This window comes from Helianthus annuus, chromosome 9, assembly GCF_002127325.2.
Source record: "Helianthus annuus cultivar XRQ/B chromosome 9, HanXRQr2.0-SUNRISE, whole genome shotgun sequence".
NCBI lineage: Eukaryota > Viridiplantae > Streptophyta > Magnoliopsida > Asterales > Asteraceae > Helianthus > Helianthus annuus.
In genome coordinates, this window is record NC_035441.2 from 128,846,685 (window position 1) to 128,862,844 (window position 16,160).

Consider the following 16,160-nt stretch of genomic DNA (forward strand, 5'->3'; position numbering starts at 1 on the left):
AAAAAAATGTCGTGTGTGTAGTTTTGAGCGCCACAAGTTTGTGTTTACGGGACCCGTAAATCTGGTCGGAAAATTTACGGGTCCTGTAAACACAAACTTGTGTTGCTCAAAACTACACCCACAACATTTTTTTTTTGAATTTTTTTTTACAAATGTTGTTTTTATACATGCATCTACGTTTCTGAAAAAAAAAATTTGGTCCACCAAGGCCCGGATCAAAAAGTTCTCGCGGTTCTTACAACTCGAGGTGGTTCTTATTTTAGCGCAATTCTATATATATATATATATATATATATATAGAGAGAGAGAGAGAGGCCAATTATAGGAAGAAATCTCACATTAGTTAAAACTATAAAATCCAAATGAATAGACTTCCTTTAGTCATGTGTTACACTTTTTGCAGACGTGTTACGTGTAACCCCTAGAGACTGCCACGTGTTATCTATAACAGCTTTTGTAAACGTTTTCATTGCTTACCAAGTGTTAGACTACATTACAACTGATATACAGAACCAAAGCTATCCATCCTATGCACAATGCATTCTCTCTATTGAGCCGCCAAACTGATACATTCCATTTATAGTAATATTTGTAGCCTTGAGATACCTGATTCATTTTCCGTTTTCTTTCAACTAAAAACGAGACTTTTATACAAGACCAAAACGTGAGTTTAGAGACCAAATAGGGTCTTAAGAAGCCACTTTTGGGAAAAGTATACTATGAAGTTGTCCCAGATGTAATGTGGATCGGTATGACGGGTAGCTACTATGATGTTGATAAGGGATTTTAATATTGCAGAGAAAGAGGAAGACATTAACTACTATGCTGGTTTTGTAGGTAGGCAAATTTTTCTCATTATATGTGTGTTTAGATATGTGTTTTGAAAGCGTTTATGTGATATTTCATACCTGACAAACAAACATACTATCAGAGAGTAGGGTATGGGAGTGTGAGAAAATGAAAAACCTTACCTCTATAAAACCCCAACTCAAGATACATTCCTTTTTTTCTTTTTTATCTTACACTATAAAAATACAAATAACATAAAGTCTATACTAGTAGTAGGTGGTGCAAGGCTAACAAACCACTCTTAATGTGCTCATAACCATGAGGGTCTGTACGCTTCTTGTAGGTGTCATCGTCTGTCTCCTTTGCACATCCCCAAACCATCTAAATCTCCCCTCCCCTCCCCTCCCCTATCTTATCCGCATTGTGTGCAACACCAGTTATCCCAAAAAACATCATTACTTATCCAACCAACATTGTGTGCCCACTCATCCACCTTAGCATCTTCATTTATGCTACCCCCAACTTTCACGATCGTGTTTTCTTGCTTTCTTGTTGGCTTAACAATTGGTTCCAAATAGCATAGTTGGGTGAATTGAGATCCTATAGAATTTCACTATGTTTTGCTAGGAACCACTTGTCACACAAAACTCCTGTGGCTACTCTCAACTTGCACCACCTACCTGAACACGGTGAGCTACAAACACAAACACATTATCTTACGTGTGTAAAATAGTGTTTTAATGAATAAACCAGATGTACGAACAATCCCTAGGTTTCACGAATGAATAATGGCATTGGTTGATTGATCATTGACTGAAACCATGTCTCTTATCTCAAATTTTTGAGGGTCTGCATATATGATTGGAAGAGCATTGACATCTGTCTTTTGGGGGATGTGTGCTGATCGATATGGTCGAAAACCGGTTATTACTATAGGAACTTCAACTGTGTTCGTTACTTTTCCCCTTGCTTTTCATTAATATTTGAATTGAATACATTGTTGTCTTACAACTTGTAAATTTCTTCTCCTTCAGCGTTATTTTCAACACACTTTTCGGTTTTAGTGTCAATTATTGGATGGCTATCATTACAAGGTTTCTTCTTGGCTCTTTAAATGGGCTACTTGGACCTATAAGGGTAATCCTTATCTAACATCTTATTTCATAGCCATTTAGATTTGGTAATTAATTTTGATTCTCTGCTCCTATAAACAGGCATATGCATGTGAACTTTTCCGTGAGGAACATCAAGCTTTAGGATTGTCATCTGTAAGTAATCAGGCCCTTTTCTTTTCTATAATTTCTTATGGCATCAACTTCAAGTTGCTGCATTTTTGGATTGTCGTTATTGTTTATTACACTCCATTAGTGTTTTTCGCATGGAGATTTATGAACTGGGTGATCTATTTCAGATTAGTACATCATATGGGATAGGATTGGTCATTGGTCCAGCTTTGGGAGGTTTCCTTGCACAGGTTTATATCTCCAACTGTATGTTGATATGCTATATGGCTTTTCATATATCTTGAAAATTGATTGAAAGAACTGTATTTATGCCCAGTTCACTTCTTCACTAAGCATGGGTCACAATCTTCTTATCACAATCTTGCATATAGTTTAAATGACAGTTGGTAGGTGTTCTTAATGACAAAAAAGATTACAACTTTCACCCAATGGATTATTTACTGTTTAAATTGATATAAAAAAGAAACCATTCATGGTGATATTGATTGGAAAAAGTAGATTATTTTGCTACTTAATTTATCAAATATATTACTATTTACTTTCAAATTTGTGCTTCTTTTGAAATTAAGCCTGCAGAGAAATTTTCAAGTCTAGTATCTTCAGATTCTCTATTGGGGAGGTAGTGTTACCCCTTTTTAACTTATTTATTTTTCAACAATGATGATATTATCGGTAAAAAATTATTCTTGTTATAGTTATGCAAATTCAACAAATTGCAACTGTGACTTGTGATGCAGATTTCCATACTTACTGCCTTGCCTTTGCATCTCTATTTTCGCACTTTTTGTGACCACTGGTGCAATATGGCTTCCGGTACAATTTTATGCAATTAATTTTTCCTTAATAATTCCATTAGCGTGTATCTTATCATGATATGTTAGAATATAAACTTAGCATATATTATTTATTAGTGTTATTTAGTTAGGATAACTAGATCATAAGTTAGCATTAGGAATTATATATTATTAAACGATTATGAAAGGGTGTGTCGGTTAACAACCGTCACCTCTACCCTATATATAGAATGTATTCTCAACATTTGTAATTCACCAAGATATTTTACATTATAATATCCTTATCTGTATGTTTATATGTTCTCTGCACAACACACGTTCATATCAAACACACACATGAATACGATGACGATGATGATGCTTACGATGATAGAAGTATCACCGACTTCCGCTGTTAAGAAAGTGGTATCAGAGCCATGGTGGGAAATCGATGAAGATCGATCGATATTATACGATTCCGGGCACAACCGTATGAAGAACAAAAACAGAGTATACGGAGACGGAGACGAATTCAAACCCGATCGCACAACTCCGCGATCACGAATGTTCGCAAGAATGAAGCGAGAGATTCTAATGAAATTAGAAATCGAAATCGCGTTACTGGAACAAGAGAAAGAAGAAAGACGAGAACAAACAACGGAAATGGGAGATTTCAATTCTCATGGTGATGTAAACAAGGAAGATCACCAAAATAAAGATATGAAAGAAAAGGAGATGTTCGATGATCAGAACATAGAAATGGAACGATCAGAATTACGATTAGAATTAAGCGATCCCGGTTATATGAGTCCCCGATTACATGTGAGAGAGAAAGAGAACCGAGATATCGAGAGAAGGACGAAGGATGAAGATATGAAAGGAATGGAAATAGAGGATCATCAAAATAGAAGAACATCAGACGTTAAAATGAAGAAGAGAAGGATGCAGAAAAGGTGGGAACAAAAAGGAAAGAAAGGCTACCCAGATTTAGCGACGGCAGTTAGTGACAAGAGAAGAAAGATAGCGACAGAAGACAGATTAGTGACAGAACGATTATTAGCGACAGAAGAACAAGAAAACAATCGGAGGCAATGGCATGATGGTCTGTTTTCTAAAGAAGTTTATACAAAAATTACTTCTGCAAATAAATCTGAAAAGATGACACAGAGAAGAAAGGATAATCTAGTGAAGACTTTAGCGACAGAAGAAGAATTTTTAACGACAGATCAAAGACTTTCAGCGACAAAATGGGTAATGAACAACAATATTACCGTACTCGGCATCACGAAACAAATCAAGGTGGATCTATGGACGAATCATGACAAGTTTAAAGAAAAAAAATGCGTTTATCATCAAAGCCGACGTGACGAGCCATTACCGATGCTAAGTTTAGGGGATGGTGGTATCAGATCATAAGTGTTATTTATCAAAACTACTTTTAAGCCTCCATTTTCTGTAAAGCCAACCTCCACTATGATAAAAAAAAAAGTTTAAATTGTGAGACTATAATGAAAATAGGAATGATTTTGATCTACTGAAATAGTTGACGATAAATGTTAAATCTTTTTTTGGTAAGAAGAACGAATGTCTAACTCTGAGCTGTAACTAACGCCCCAATTATTGGCCATCAGATTGTGATGCAGCGGAATCACCATATGAATTGGTATTCATGATATCAAAACAGTATGATAATGAATCGAAAATTAGACAAATGGTGTAAGATTGGTGTGGACAATTAATGGCGGTTTTAATTGTCTTGGTACCGAGTAAGTTCCCGGCAAAAGACATAAATACATTGGGAGGAGCGACGGTTGGAGTGGCGGTTGAATTTGGCGGGATTAACCACCATTTGAAACCGATGCCACCCACAAGTCACACCTCTTCGAATTATTACACACATACATATAAGTATACATATATCCTAGATTTGTTACATAACATAAATACGAAATTATGTTTATAATATTCTAACACTCTCCCCTAAACATAATCGGGTTTACGGGAGTATTTAAGAACACTCTCATTAGCCGCATCCATGGCTGCCCTTGCCCTGTTGAAGTCGAAGGTTCTCCTGATTTGTGTTCTCCTTTTGATCTCATTCCACCCATCATTAGTGAAAAAGACATAGTGCTCCTTTGGACTTCCAGCAACCTCTTGACCGTCATCTTCACCTTTATCATGCTTGACGTCTTCTCCCTCACTTCGGCTGCTCCGCAGATCCATCTTAGTAATTAGCACTTCCTTCTCATCTGCTGTCTCTTTTTCACAGACTTTTGATTGAATGATCTTGAACTTATAGTAATAGACGAGGACGTCCAAGTACATCACATATATGAGACGCATTAACTCACCATCACTATACTCGAATCCCATATCTTTGGCCACCTTAGGCCACAGATTATTCTCAGTTACACCTCTGTGTCCTCCTTCTTTTTCTGTTTCTAGATACAGATCCAACAAACTCACCTTCCGATTATTTGACGCGTAGGCCGGAAGTGGTCTGGTTGTTATCCCCAGTTTCCTTGTTATAAACCATTCTACCATTTCTTCAAATTTTGTTTGAAGAATATACTTATACTTTCCGATATACTCATCATCGTCCATCATGTCAAGTAAAGCCTTGCAATCCAAAAAATCCTTGAACTCCATAGTTTGAAGTATCATCACGTTCCAATCCGGTTCGTTTGATGATATTTCAAGATTTTCGAAATAATTGTTCAAGTAATTTGTTTTGAATGCCATAAACTCTGTTTCTTTATTCATCATCTTCTGTTTTTCTAAAATACCCATTTCTTCTTCCTTTGTTAGCCCAGATTTTGCATCTACACCATTTATTAAAGGAACACTAAAAGTAGGATAGAGTTTACACTTATCCCCAGAGAATTTTACCGTAAACCCCTGCGTGATTAACTGATCATAACTTAAGACATTCCTATCTATGTCTTGTGAATAAAATACACTTTGATACGAATTTTTTCGATCTCTGAAATAACCTCCACAACTCCGATACCCCTTATGAAATAAAACTGATTTTCACCCGTGTTTAACTCTACCCCATTCATGCTCTTAATACGCTTAAACATGTTTAAATTTCCAGAGAAATGACGTTTTAAAGTTTTAGTGACATACCACATTTCCGACCATAAACCTCCGTCGGTTCCGGCCACTAGAAATTCTGGTTCCTGACTTCTTCTGTGATCTTCATTCTCGACATCCCGTTGTTGCACACCGGTGTTAATAGCAAGACGTATTAGTTGGGATTCTTCATCATTTTCTTTCCTTTTACAGTTTGAAACTTGATGGCCTGGGTTGTTACAATAGTAACACCGTTTTATTAACCATCTTCTTCCCCTTCTTTCGTCTGCACGGTGTTGACACGGAATTGTTGTAGACGTTGCCCTAAGATCGGAATAACCTGGTGCTCTGATACCACTATATTGGCCATCAGATTGTGATGCAGCGGAATCACCATATGAATTGGTATTCATGATATCAAAACAGTATGATAATGAATCGAAAATTAGACAAATGGTGTAAGATTGATGTGGACAATTAATGGTGGTTTTAATTGTCTTGGTACCGAGTAAGTTCCCGGCAAAAGACATAAATACATTGGGAGGAGTGACGGTTGGAGTGGCGGTTGAATTTGGCGGGATTAACCACCATTTGAAACCGATGCCAACCACAAATCACACCTCTTCGAATTATTACACACATACATATAAGTATACATATATCCTAGATTTGTTACATAACATAAATACGAAATTATGTTTATAATATTCTAACACCAATAACCATGGACTTAACAAAAAAAAAACAAAATATTAACATGTCATAAGAGTCATATAGGGTGTTAGACATTTGACCTATCTTTATTTTTTGGAACTTAAGATGATAATTTTTATTAAACTGCAGGAAACGCTACACTTTCACCAAAAAAATGAGGTGGAGTCTACTTCATATGTAGTTGATGCCGAGGAAAATACAAATGAGAAAAAAGATTCTACTTTGATAAGCCTCCTTAAGAACTGGCCTTTAATGTCTTCTATCATTGTCTATAGTGTTTTTTCTCTCCAGAACATGGCTTACTCGGAGGTAGATTATAAAATCTAGTTTCAAATCATAAATGAGGAATTTCTACCATTCCTTCAACCTAGAGGTTGATTTGAAAAATCGATGGTTTTAGTTGGTGATATACAGTCAAGTATTCATTTGTATAAGTTCAACCATCATAAGTTACAAAACGGCGTTGACTTTTATCGTTCACAGATTTTCTCATTATGGGCTGTTAGCCCGAGGAGTTTGGGGGGACTTAGTTATACTACTGAGGATGTTGGCATAGTCCTATCTATCACAGGTGAACTCTTTAGTGTTGGACAAAACAATCTGCAATACATAAGTTAACATGTGAAGGTGTTGGAGGAGTTTCTTAATTTTTATTTTTGTACTAAATTTGGGACACCACTATGATGAACTAGAATATTTGTTTGTTTTCAAGATGTCAAAACTTCATTATACGCTAGCGTTTCAAGATGTCAAAATTTGAAAGCTTAAATCTGACTAAAATACATTTTTTATAGTAATCTCCACTAATCACCAAGACTTGTTGTAGGGTTAAGCCTTCTCCTTTTCCAAATGGCATTATATCCGATTGCAGAGAGGAGATTTGGGCCCATAATGGTAGTTCGCATGTCAGGAGTAAGTCTTCCTCTTGACTCGTTATTTGTCTACCTTTTGACTTTGGTAGTCTGATACGATTCGGATAACCACACCCATGTTTCCATGATGCCATGTTTTTGCTCTTTGCATACTATCCTATGTAATACAACTATTTCTCGTGTAGGTTTTGTCTATACCTCTACTCGCAAGTTATCCATACATAGCGATGCTATCTGGCTTCATGCTCTTCTTTACATTAAGTTGTGCTTCGATTGTGAGAAGCGTTCTATCAGTAAGTTTTTAGTGGCTTTCTATTGTTTACTTTATGTAATCACGTGATTAACTGCTATCTATTACTTCATTTAAGATGTGATTGTGAACACATTGATGGTGTACTTGGTAAGAGTATGTGGTGTTTACTTCTGATCTCATAAACAGGCAGACGAGATAATTGCAACCATTTAATTTGAAATGCGTAAACTTCAAAATTTTATGTAAAACTGAAACTGGTCAACCACATAAATTACCAAAAGGTACATCATATGAATCGATCTTACAAAATATAAAGATTTGAATATCAACTTTTTTTAACCAGGTGTGCATCACAACTGGGACCTTAATGCTGCAAAATAAAGCTGTGGTATTCATAATTGTTATTTAATCTTTCAACATTGTTTAGGCATATTGGTCAAAGTTTATATTAAAACAAATGTGCATGTATAACAGGATCAACACCAAAGAGGTGCAGCCAATGGTATTGCCATGACTTTGATGTCAATTTGTAAAGCCATTGGTCCTGCATGTGGGGGAGCACTGTGAGTACTCATTTGTTTTTATTTTTATTTTATTTTTTCAATTTTTGTGTCACATCACATGAAATCTTAAATTTCTGCAGTTTATCATGGTCTCAAAAGAGACTTAATGCAGCATTTCTTCCAGGTACATGCTTTCAAAATTAAAAAATAGTCTGTTGATATATTATACAAATGAGTTGAGTTAAGTTGGGTTATAATTTGTTTCTAATAATTCAGATTGTTTAAGCTATAAGATCTATATAGCTGAAAAGGAAAATGGTCAAATGTGTCAACACGTGTTGAAAATAAGAGAAGTGTTCAATCAAATAAAACCTTTAAAATGAATATTTTTAACATGGTTCTGTAAAACCCAACCTGACCTGCATTACATATACCGGTCTGAACCCATTTTGAACTGTTACCCAACCAATACTAGCTTTACGGGTTTGTTTAACTGCAGGCGACCAAATGATATTTTTCCTCTTGAATGTGATAGACGGAATTGGAGTACTGTTGACGTTCAAACCGTTTTTGATTTCAAACCATTACTAGTTGGAAGGACTCTAGTGGGTTAACCCGTACCAGTTAAGATCTTATTGTTTTTATGTAATAAACTGCAGTCTGTCAGGTCAGTCAGAATATACGATCATGGACATTCAATTATGTAGATATAAGTTGCTGTTTTAACATTGAAATGGCCTTTAAAGTTTATTTTGCATCGATTTTGTTTACTTTTTTGGTAGTCATGTATTTGTATAAGGGCTAAATCAAGTTTAAAGTATAAAGGTAAATCGGGTCACATGAATAAAAGCTGCCTTGTTTTGAATACGCCACTATGTTTAAGTTTTTTTTCTCAACATTCCGGTATATATTTTGTTGAAAACAAACTTGTATTCATATCGTGGCAAACCGAACCGACCAATACCGAAATTGGTACCGGTAAACCATACCCATATTCATTTTTATGGTTTTCAGTCAATGTAAAATTATATTAATTTTTCTCATCGTTTTCGGATGGTTTGATTTCTGAATATTGCTTTGCAATTTTTTTCTTTTAACATTGCTTTGTGATTTTTTTTCTTTTCAACGTATTAGAAAGTGTGAGGGTAAGTTTATTTTCAGTTTTTGACAAAGAAAACAAACTTATATGGCTAAAGAGTTTTTATTTTTACTAAAACTCACTCCAACTATAATATGCATGATTGTACGTCTTTTAGTAATCGTTTATAAAACTTTGTGTCACTATATTTCCACATCTTAGGATTGGATCCAAAGCGAATTTTTTTACGGTAAGTGTCCGATTTATATAGGCCTGAATTTAGAACCCGTTTTAGGCCCTCAAAAAGGTTGGGGAAGCCTTGATCTACATGATTTGACTTGAGGGGTAAGAAAGTAGAGGGGACTTGGTGCAAAACTGAAACATGTGAGGTTGTTAACTAATGTTGTGAGTTATAATATATTATAATGCTTTTGGAAAGGAAATTTTAAAATAAATTCTTCAATTGACCTAAACCCAAGCATGACAGGGAAATATGCAATTTTTATTTAGACTTGGGTAAATATGCAAAGGAGTCGAAACCTAGCTTCGTTCAAAGCTTTTTACCCACTATATAATGCATCATACACTTAAACACTAACTAATACCCGCCCATTTAATGTTTATTACCGTTGGAAAACATGGATTATGTTAAAATATCAAGTCGTTTAAGAAGAAGAAATCATGTTATTCTTGTGTTGTTATGCTTGTTGAATAACCGGACACTACCCAAAACATCAAAAATAGACTTAATTTTGGTAGGTTTTTACAATATTCCTTTCAGCTCATTTTATTCCAATTCGCGAGGATAGGTGAAGTCACCGAGAAGACACTATGGAGCATTTCAACGTATTGGCAATTGCGTCAAAATTGCAAAACGCGAGAATTTAATCTCTTATGACAGTCGTCGTTGCAGGTGGAACAGATGCCCGAAGGAATCTTCATTCATCCGCCGCCCGGAAAGACCATTTCCCCTGGGTGGATTCCAACTCCTTTTTGCAAGCATGATATAGCCATTTTGCTCCCCGCCTCTAACTACATCCAAAAAATCCGACGATTCCATTTTTGGGTGGTTGGTTTGGCACTTGAGGAAATTTGCGAATAGGGCCCAAATTTGTTTTGGTCAAGGTCAAAGAAAATACCAAGGCGAAAATAAATGTTAAAATCATTTTTAGTTTAATACATAAAATACAATCTAAAATAAGAGTGCTTTAAAGGCTGCTTCGGGTAAAGTGACCAAACATGAGAAAGCGTGCCTTGACAACCAGCACGTGTTTATCACATTTGCTTTTGATACTTTTGGTTTTCTGGCACCAGAGGCTGTGGACCTGCTTAGTCGAGTTCAAAGGGTCATGCATAGTAATGTTATGACCGCGAGATCTATGGACGCAGTTTTTAAAAGGCTTAGCATTGTTATTGAAAAAGGGGTAGCGGCGCAGCTTGTTGCCCGTTTACCAACTATCTCGATGTAAATTCATAAATATAATTATTAATGGAAATTAATAAACAAGGGTAAATTCGTCTTTCAAAAAATAGTGGTTACCCTTTGATCCTCTCATCTTAATAACATTGTAATTCCCTCAAGTTTCGAATAATTAGTTGGTAATTACATTTAATCCTTTAATAAAATACTAACTATTCTCTTATAAAATACTAACCATTTCCACAATTTTTAAACGACCATAACTATTTCGTATGTTAATATTTGTTTAAAAAAAATATACCATATAAAATGAGCATTTTTTCTCTTTTATTTGAGCACAATATTTCTATAGTTTTTTTTAATTAAAAAATATATGTTATGTGATTAACAGTGTTTAGGGTGAGGAATAACTGAATTGTTTTTTTTTTTTTTTTTTGAACGGCTTATTTTTTTAATCCCGTGTCGTCTGTGAGATTTGAACCCAAGACCCCCATCTTCCCAACGTTAGTGTTTTAAAGGTTTTGCATTTACCAATGGACCACCACCTCATTGGTGAATAACTAAAAAAACCTGAATTAACTAAAAAAAGATTAACCAAAAACCAGTTATCGTTTTTTTACCCTCGTTTAACCAAAATTAAATGAACCAAACCAGTCATATTTTCATATGATTCTAGCTTTTATATCTCCAGTTCATTTATTTCATATTTTATACCTCCATTTCATGTATTTATACTTCCATTTCATGTATTTATCCATCAATTTCATGTATGTATTTCGAAGCAAAAGTTTTAGCCCACGTTTGGTTTTCGCTGTTAACCAAAATTAAATGAACCGAACCAAATACCACCAATCTAAACGAATAAACCGAACTGATTAACCAAAACCGATTGCTTAGTAAATTAGACTAACCGATGACTTCGGTTTCACTTCAGTTGAGGATAATAGCCGAACCCACCGAACCATACACACCCTAACAGTGGTCGTATTTCCCGTCGCATCGCGCGGACAACCTTTTAGTTAGAATTAAACAAAGAAAGAGCTAATTAGATAAATCATATTTATAAGAAATGTTACGTTCTATAACTTGCTTGATATATGTGACAACTCGAGCCCTTGATCCAGATCGTCGTAAGACGAGCTTGTTATTATTATTGTTATCATTTTCTTTAGCGTGATTATTATTTACTAAAATAATTGGGATTACCGTTATATTATTATTAAAACCGGGTCAGTCGGTTAGGCAAGACTCCTAATTGTTCAACGGGCTCACGCACTTGGGCTAGGCCCAAGCTAACTAACCTAAACCCTACTATTTAAGCACCCTTATAAACCCTAAATCCACATTTTGAGCAATCAGCCACACCCCATATTCCTTCCCCTCTCTCCTTCTCGACTGCAATTCCCGGCGACCGGAGCCACGACTTCCGGCGACCGGTTTTTCGTCCGATCAGCACCACCCTTCTTCTCTTATCCTCTCGCACCACCCACCCCCTACCCGATCTCTTCTCAGGTTCGACTGGCGAGCCGACGACAGCGCCGCCATGAGCAGCGGCGGACCTGGTTCTCCCCCTCTTTGATTTTGGTCGTTGCTCCGGTAAAGACGGCGGATGGTGGGGTCTTGGTGGTGAACAGAAGTTGCAGCAGCAGCGGCACTGATGACGGCAGCGCCGCCGCGACGGCGGCGGTGGTGCTTCTGACTCCGACAGGTTTCGCTGGTAAACACCTCTCTCTCTCTCTCTCTCTCTCTCTCTCTCTCTCTCTCTCTCTCTCTCTCGTTTTCCGACGATGATGTTGCTGCATTGACAATGTTCATGTGGGAGTGAAGGCTTCGTTCTCGGAAACCGGGTTTCTGTTCGGGTTCTACTCGGGTCAACCGCAAACATGTTCGGATCAGACCTTGGCTCATAGTGGTTTGGGACAGATCTCTTCGGGTGTTTGGTCTAGGCTTGGTCCAGATCAGGAGCAGGGACTGCTCGTGCGTTCCTTCAACCATCGGTCAGTTTATCCCACTGTTTATGTTTATATTGTGAGTTTGAAAAATGATTGGCAGTTTACTCGATTCAAGGGTGCGTGTGTGGTAATAAATAATTGTTACCACTTGATATTTTGGATGTGTGAATGGTTGAAACTCATCTATTAACAGTGTTGGTAAAAGTGATTGTTTGAAAAATTATACAAGTCTAATGGTTATAATAATAGGGTGTACAAGGTTGCCTGTTCGTTTAAGGTTTACATGTTTAACAAAGTGCATTTTGTATGAATAAATATTTATCACATTATGTGTTCACAAGTATATATAAGTAGCTATTTTGAGTGATGATTGTTGATAATAAGATGGTATGCAAAAATATGAATCTGCTTAACAAAATCATGGTAATGCTTGTTTTAGGATGCTCAGGGTGCATGATAGAGTGATTTTTGTGATAAAATGGATGCATATGTTTCGGTTGGAATGTAGCGATAAAGTAGTATTGGATGAGGGTTGATTAGATCCTTTTAGAAATATGAACATGATGAACAGTTTGAATATGTGATGAATATTTGAATTATGTTGTTTTGATCCAACTTGGTAGTGTACGGTATAATAAAACATGTTAATAAAATTTGATTGGATAGTACTATTTGGATAAGGGTTCTAGAGGCATCTGCATAGGTAAGAGTCGGGACCTCATGGTTGCGACTCGAAACCACCAAATTACAACTCGAAACCAGACAACGTGCTCCAAGAGTCGAGACTAGCTTGGTTGCGACTCGAGACCCCCCTAATCCCGACTCGAGACCTGACTCGAGACACTAAAGGTTGCGACTCGATTATGCCCAACCCGAGACCATTTGATTTCGACTCAGGAACTCATAGTTGCGACTCGAGACCCCTTGCTCTCGAGTCGAGACCGCACGATTTTGACTAGACTACCTTGCTTAGTTATTGGGCCGCACAAACTGATGTTGGACCGTGTGTTACTGTTAATGTTTATCTGTTATATGCTAGGGTAGGCCCAATAACATGTATGCTGGTATGATACGTGTTACCGTTACCATTTCTGTACATTATGCAACGTGTGTGTATTATATGAAATGTGGATTTACATGCTACGTGTTAGATACATGTAGGACTATACGTGACTACGTGACACTACTTGCATACGAACCTAATGAATATTTAATAACCATAATAGGGTATGGTTGACCTACGTAACACAAGTAAATTGACTACCGAGCAAAGCAAAGGTGAGTTCACTACTTTTTACTTAAAGCATGCGTTCCCGGTGGTTGGGAAACGGAACGAAACAACTATTCCTGGTTTGGAATTGCTTACTATCTCCTTGTGCGGGATGCGGTATTTCTATCTCCTTGTGGGGGATACGGGTAACAACACTATCCCCTGTGAGGGATACAAACCTACTTTTCTCCCCTTGTGCGGGACTCTTAGTTAATTACTGTTTATACGGAAATGCAACGAGCAACACTAAACGAAACTCTATCACTTAAGTCCCTACTACTTAATACCGATTAGCCGCCGGGGCCAGGCGAACGGGTTATTAGTTGATAGCGCTATTTAGGTTTTACCAGCCTCACACCGTGCCCGTGTATGGGATCGGGCGTGAACTAATGGACTCAGGCATCCGTCAATGATGATAGAACATTGACATCGGGGCATTCTGCGGAAACGCAATGGTTACCTAGTGTTCGGTATTGGAAAAACAGTTTAGTCGCTTACTTATGGGGTAGCTCCCCATGGCATGTATAAACGAGTAAATTAACTGGTTAAACAAGTTTTTGGAATTAAAACTGGAAAACCGCAAACACGTGAACTCGCCAACGTTATGTTGACACTCTACTGCATGCTTTGCAGGTTGCTCGATACAGCTTTGGACGGACGTTGCAATCGGATGGAGTGCGTGGTTCGTAAGTAACATGTTAATAAACTTGTGGTTTCAATTATGATGCGTTTTCTTCCCCTTTCCGCTGTGAACTTAAAACTATGTTTCAAAAAATTTAAATTAGGTCACTAATTATGCTAATGTTTTTAACAATAACTAATCCGTTCAAAATAATTAGTGGCTAAGATCCTGGTCGTCACACGCCTCGTGGTAATACTCTGCGTGTGGGTTTTGAGGGTGTGACAGATTGGTATCAGAGCCATTGGTTATAGCGAACTAGGTTTTAAATATAAAATATTTTGGTTTGGGAAATAAAATATTTTTATAAGAAAACCAGACTATAACCGTTCTTGAATGGAAACCACAACTACGCCACACTCCGGATTGCAAGGTTCGTCAACCTCAGATGCTCACCTGGTAATGGTAGGCTAATGGCATCTACTTGTGCATAACTTATGTGTGTGAACACGCATGTGTATGTGTATAATTAGCATATATGTGTTAGTACGTATGAGTATATGTAGTATTTAACACAGTGGATCATACGAAGGCTAGGCTAGCATGTTACGTGTTAAACAGGAGCGAGTCCTCCTAAAACCCGATTCGAAACCACGATACACTTAGGGCAAGGAACAAGTTATTCCAAGCCCTCGTCCATGTACTTCCTAATATCACCCCTGGATTGGGACGAAACGACGCGGCGAACGGTTACTCGATATACTTGCTTAGGAGAGGCCTGCTACGAAACACATAGAGAAGTTACGAGAACGAATCGCAAAAGGGGAGCCACCCCTATATCATGGGATGTTAGAAGGATCGACGACGTCATTTGCATTCTTTTACTTGCATAATTCTTTTCCCAAGTTAAGTAGTGAGACTTGTTCCCTCACACGACTGATCACCTGGATTCTTGAAGCGTTCTAGTAAGTCTGCACTTTCCGGGTTTCTGTTTGCACGTATCGAACACGAAAAGCCTGCGCGGTGTATGCCTCTCATTGCAGTGCCAGCAATCGTATCGCCTTTCCGTCGACCATGAAGCTATTTCCCCCTAATTCCTCGTTAAATGTTTAATCCTTATTCAAGTTGAACTTTATACCATAGCACGCCCCGAAACCCAGCAAAGTGATACCTTTCTTACAAACCGATGTGTTTGAAAGCGTGGCAAGACGAAGACACGAGCCAGTCAACCCACCGACGAGTACGGTGATCTAGATGCTTACCTTATCCTCCATTTGCCAGAACCATTATTCCTCGACGACTTATCTGATTCCGTGAATCCTTTCATTAGCTTTCGTACGAATCCGCATTTATTGCTCAAGATGGCATCCCTGTTTCTATCCTTTCTTTATCCCGGCGTCCACGTTTCTTCGTATAGAAACCTTGACCAGATCTCTCTTTAGTTTGGTGAATTCAACAAACTCGACCTTTAGCCGGCAAACTTTTTAGCCCTTGAAACTCAGCAACGTATTACTCCAACCGTGCTTTCTCGAAAACCTGTTTTCGCGATTTCACATCGAACCCCTCGACGACGCAAACGCCACCCCAAACTCATTCGC

General features: G+C 37.5%; 1 protein-coding gene across 1 annotated transcript; it reads left to right on the top strand.

Moving 5' to 3' along the window:
* Positions 1 to 779: 779 nt before the first annotated feature.
* LOC110937116 (protein ZINC INDUCED FACILITATOR-LIKE 1) lies at positions 780 to 8,606 on the top strand. Its single transcript, XM_035977032.1, has 15 exons — positions 780 to 837; positions 1,636 to 1,738; positions 1,824 to 1,926; positions 2,004 to 2,057; positions 2,201 to 2,263; positions 2,603 to 2,652; positions 2,771 to 2,846; positions 6,725 to 6,904; positions 7,079 to 7,166; positions 7,422 to 7,507; positions 7,653 to 7,760; positions 8,064 to 8,108; positions 8,195 to 8,283; positions 8,364 to 8,407; positions 8,500 to 8,606. The coding sequence occupies exons 2-15, from the start codon at positions 1,647 to 1,649 to the stop codon at positions 8,604 to 8,606; spliced, it is 1,185 nt and encodes a 394-aa protein (XP_035832925.1). The 5' UTR covers positions 780 to 837; positions 1,636 to 1,646.
* Positions 8,607 to 16,160: the final 7,554 nt, after the last annotated feature.

Bases quoted from the DNA above. Each gene is read 5' to 3' on its own strand.
- LOC110937116 (XM_035977032.1), top strand. From the start codon at position 1,647: ATGATTGGAAGAGCATTGACATCTGTCTTTTGGGGGATGTGTGCTGAT. The intron at 7,167-7,421 runs GTGAACTCTTTA...GACTTGTTGTAG, and splicing joins CATAGTCCTATCTATCACAG to GGTTAAGCCTTCTCCTTTTC. The intron at 7,761-8,063 runs GTAAGTTTTTAG...TTTTTTAACCAG, and splicing joins TTGTGAGAAGCGTTCTATCA to GTGTGCATCACAACTGGGAC.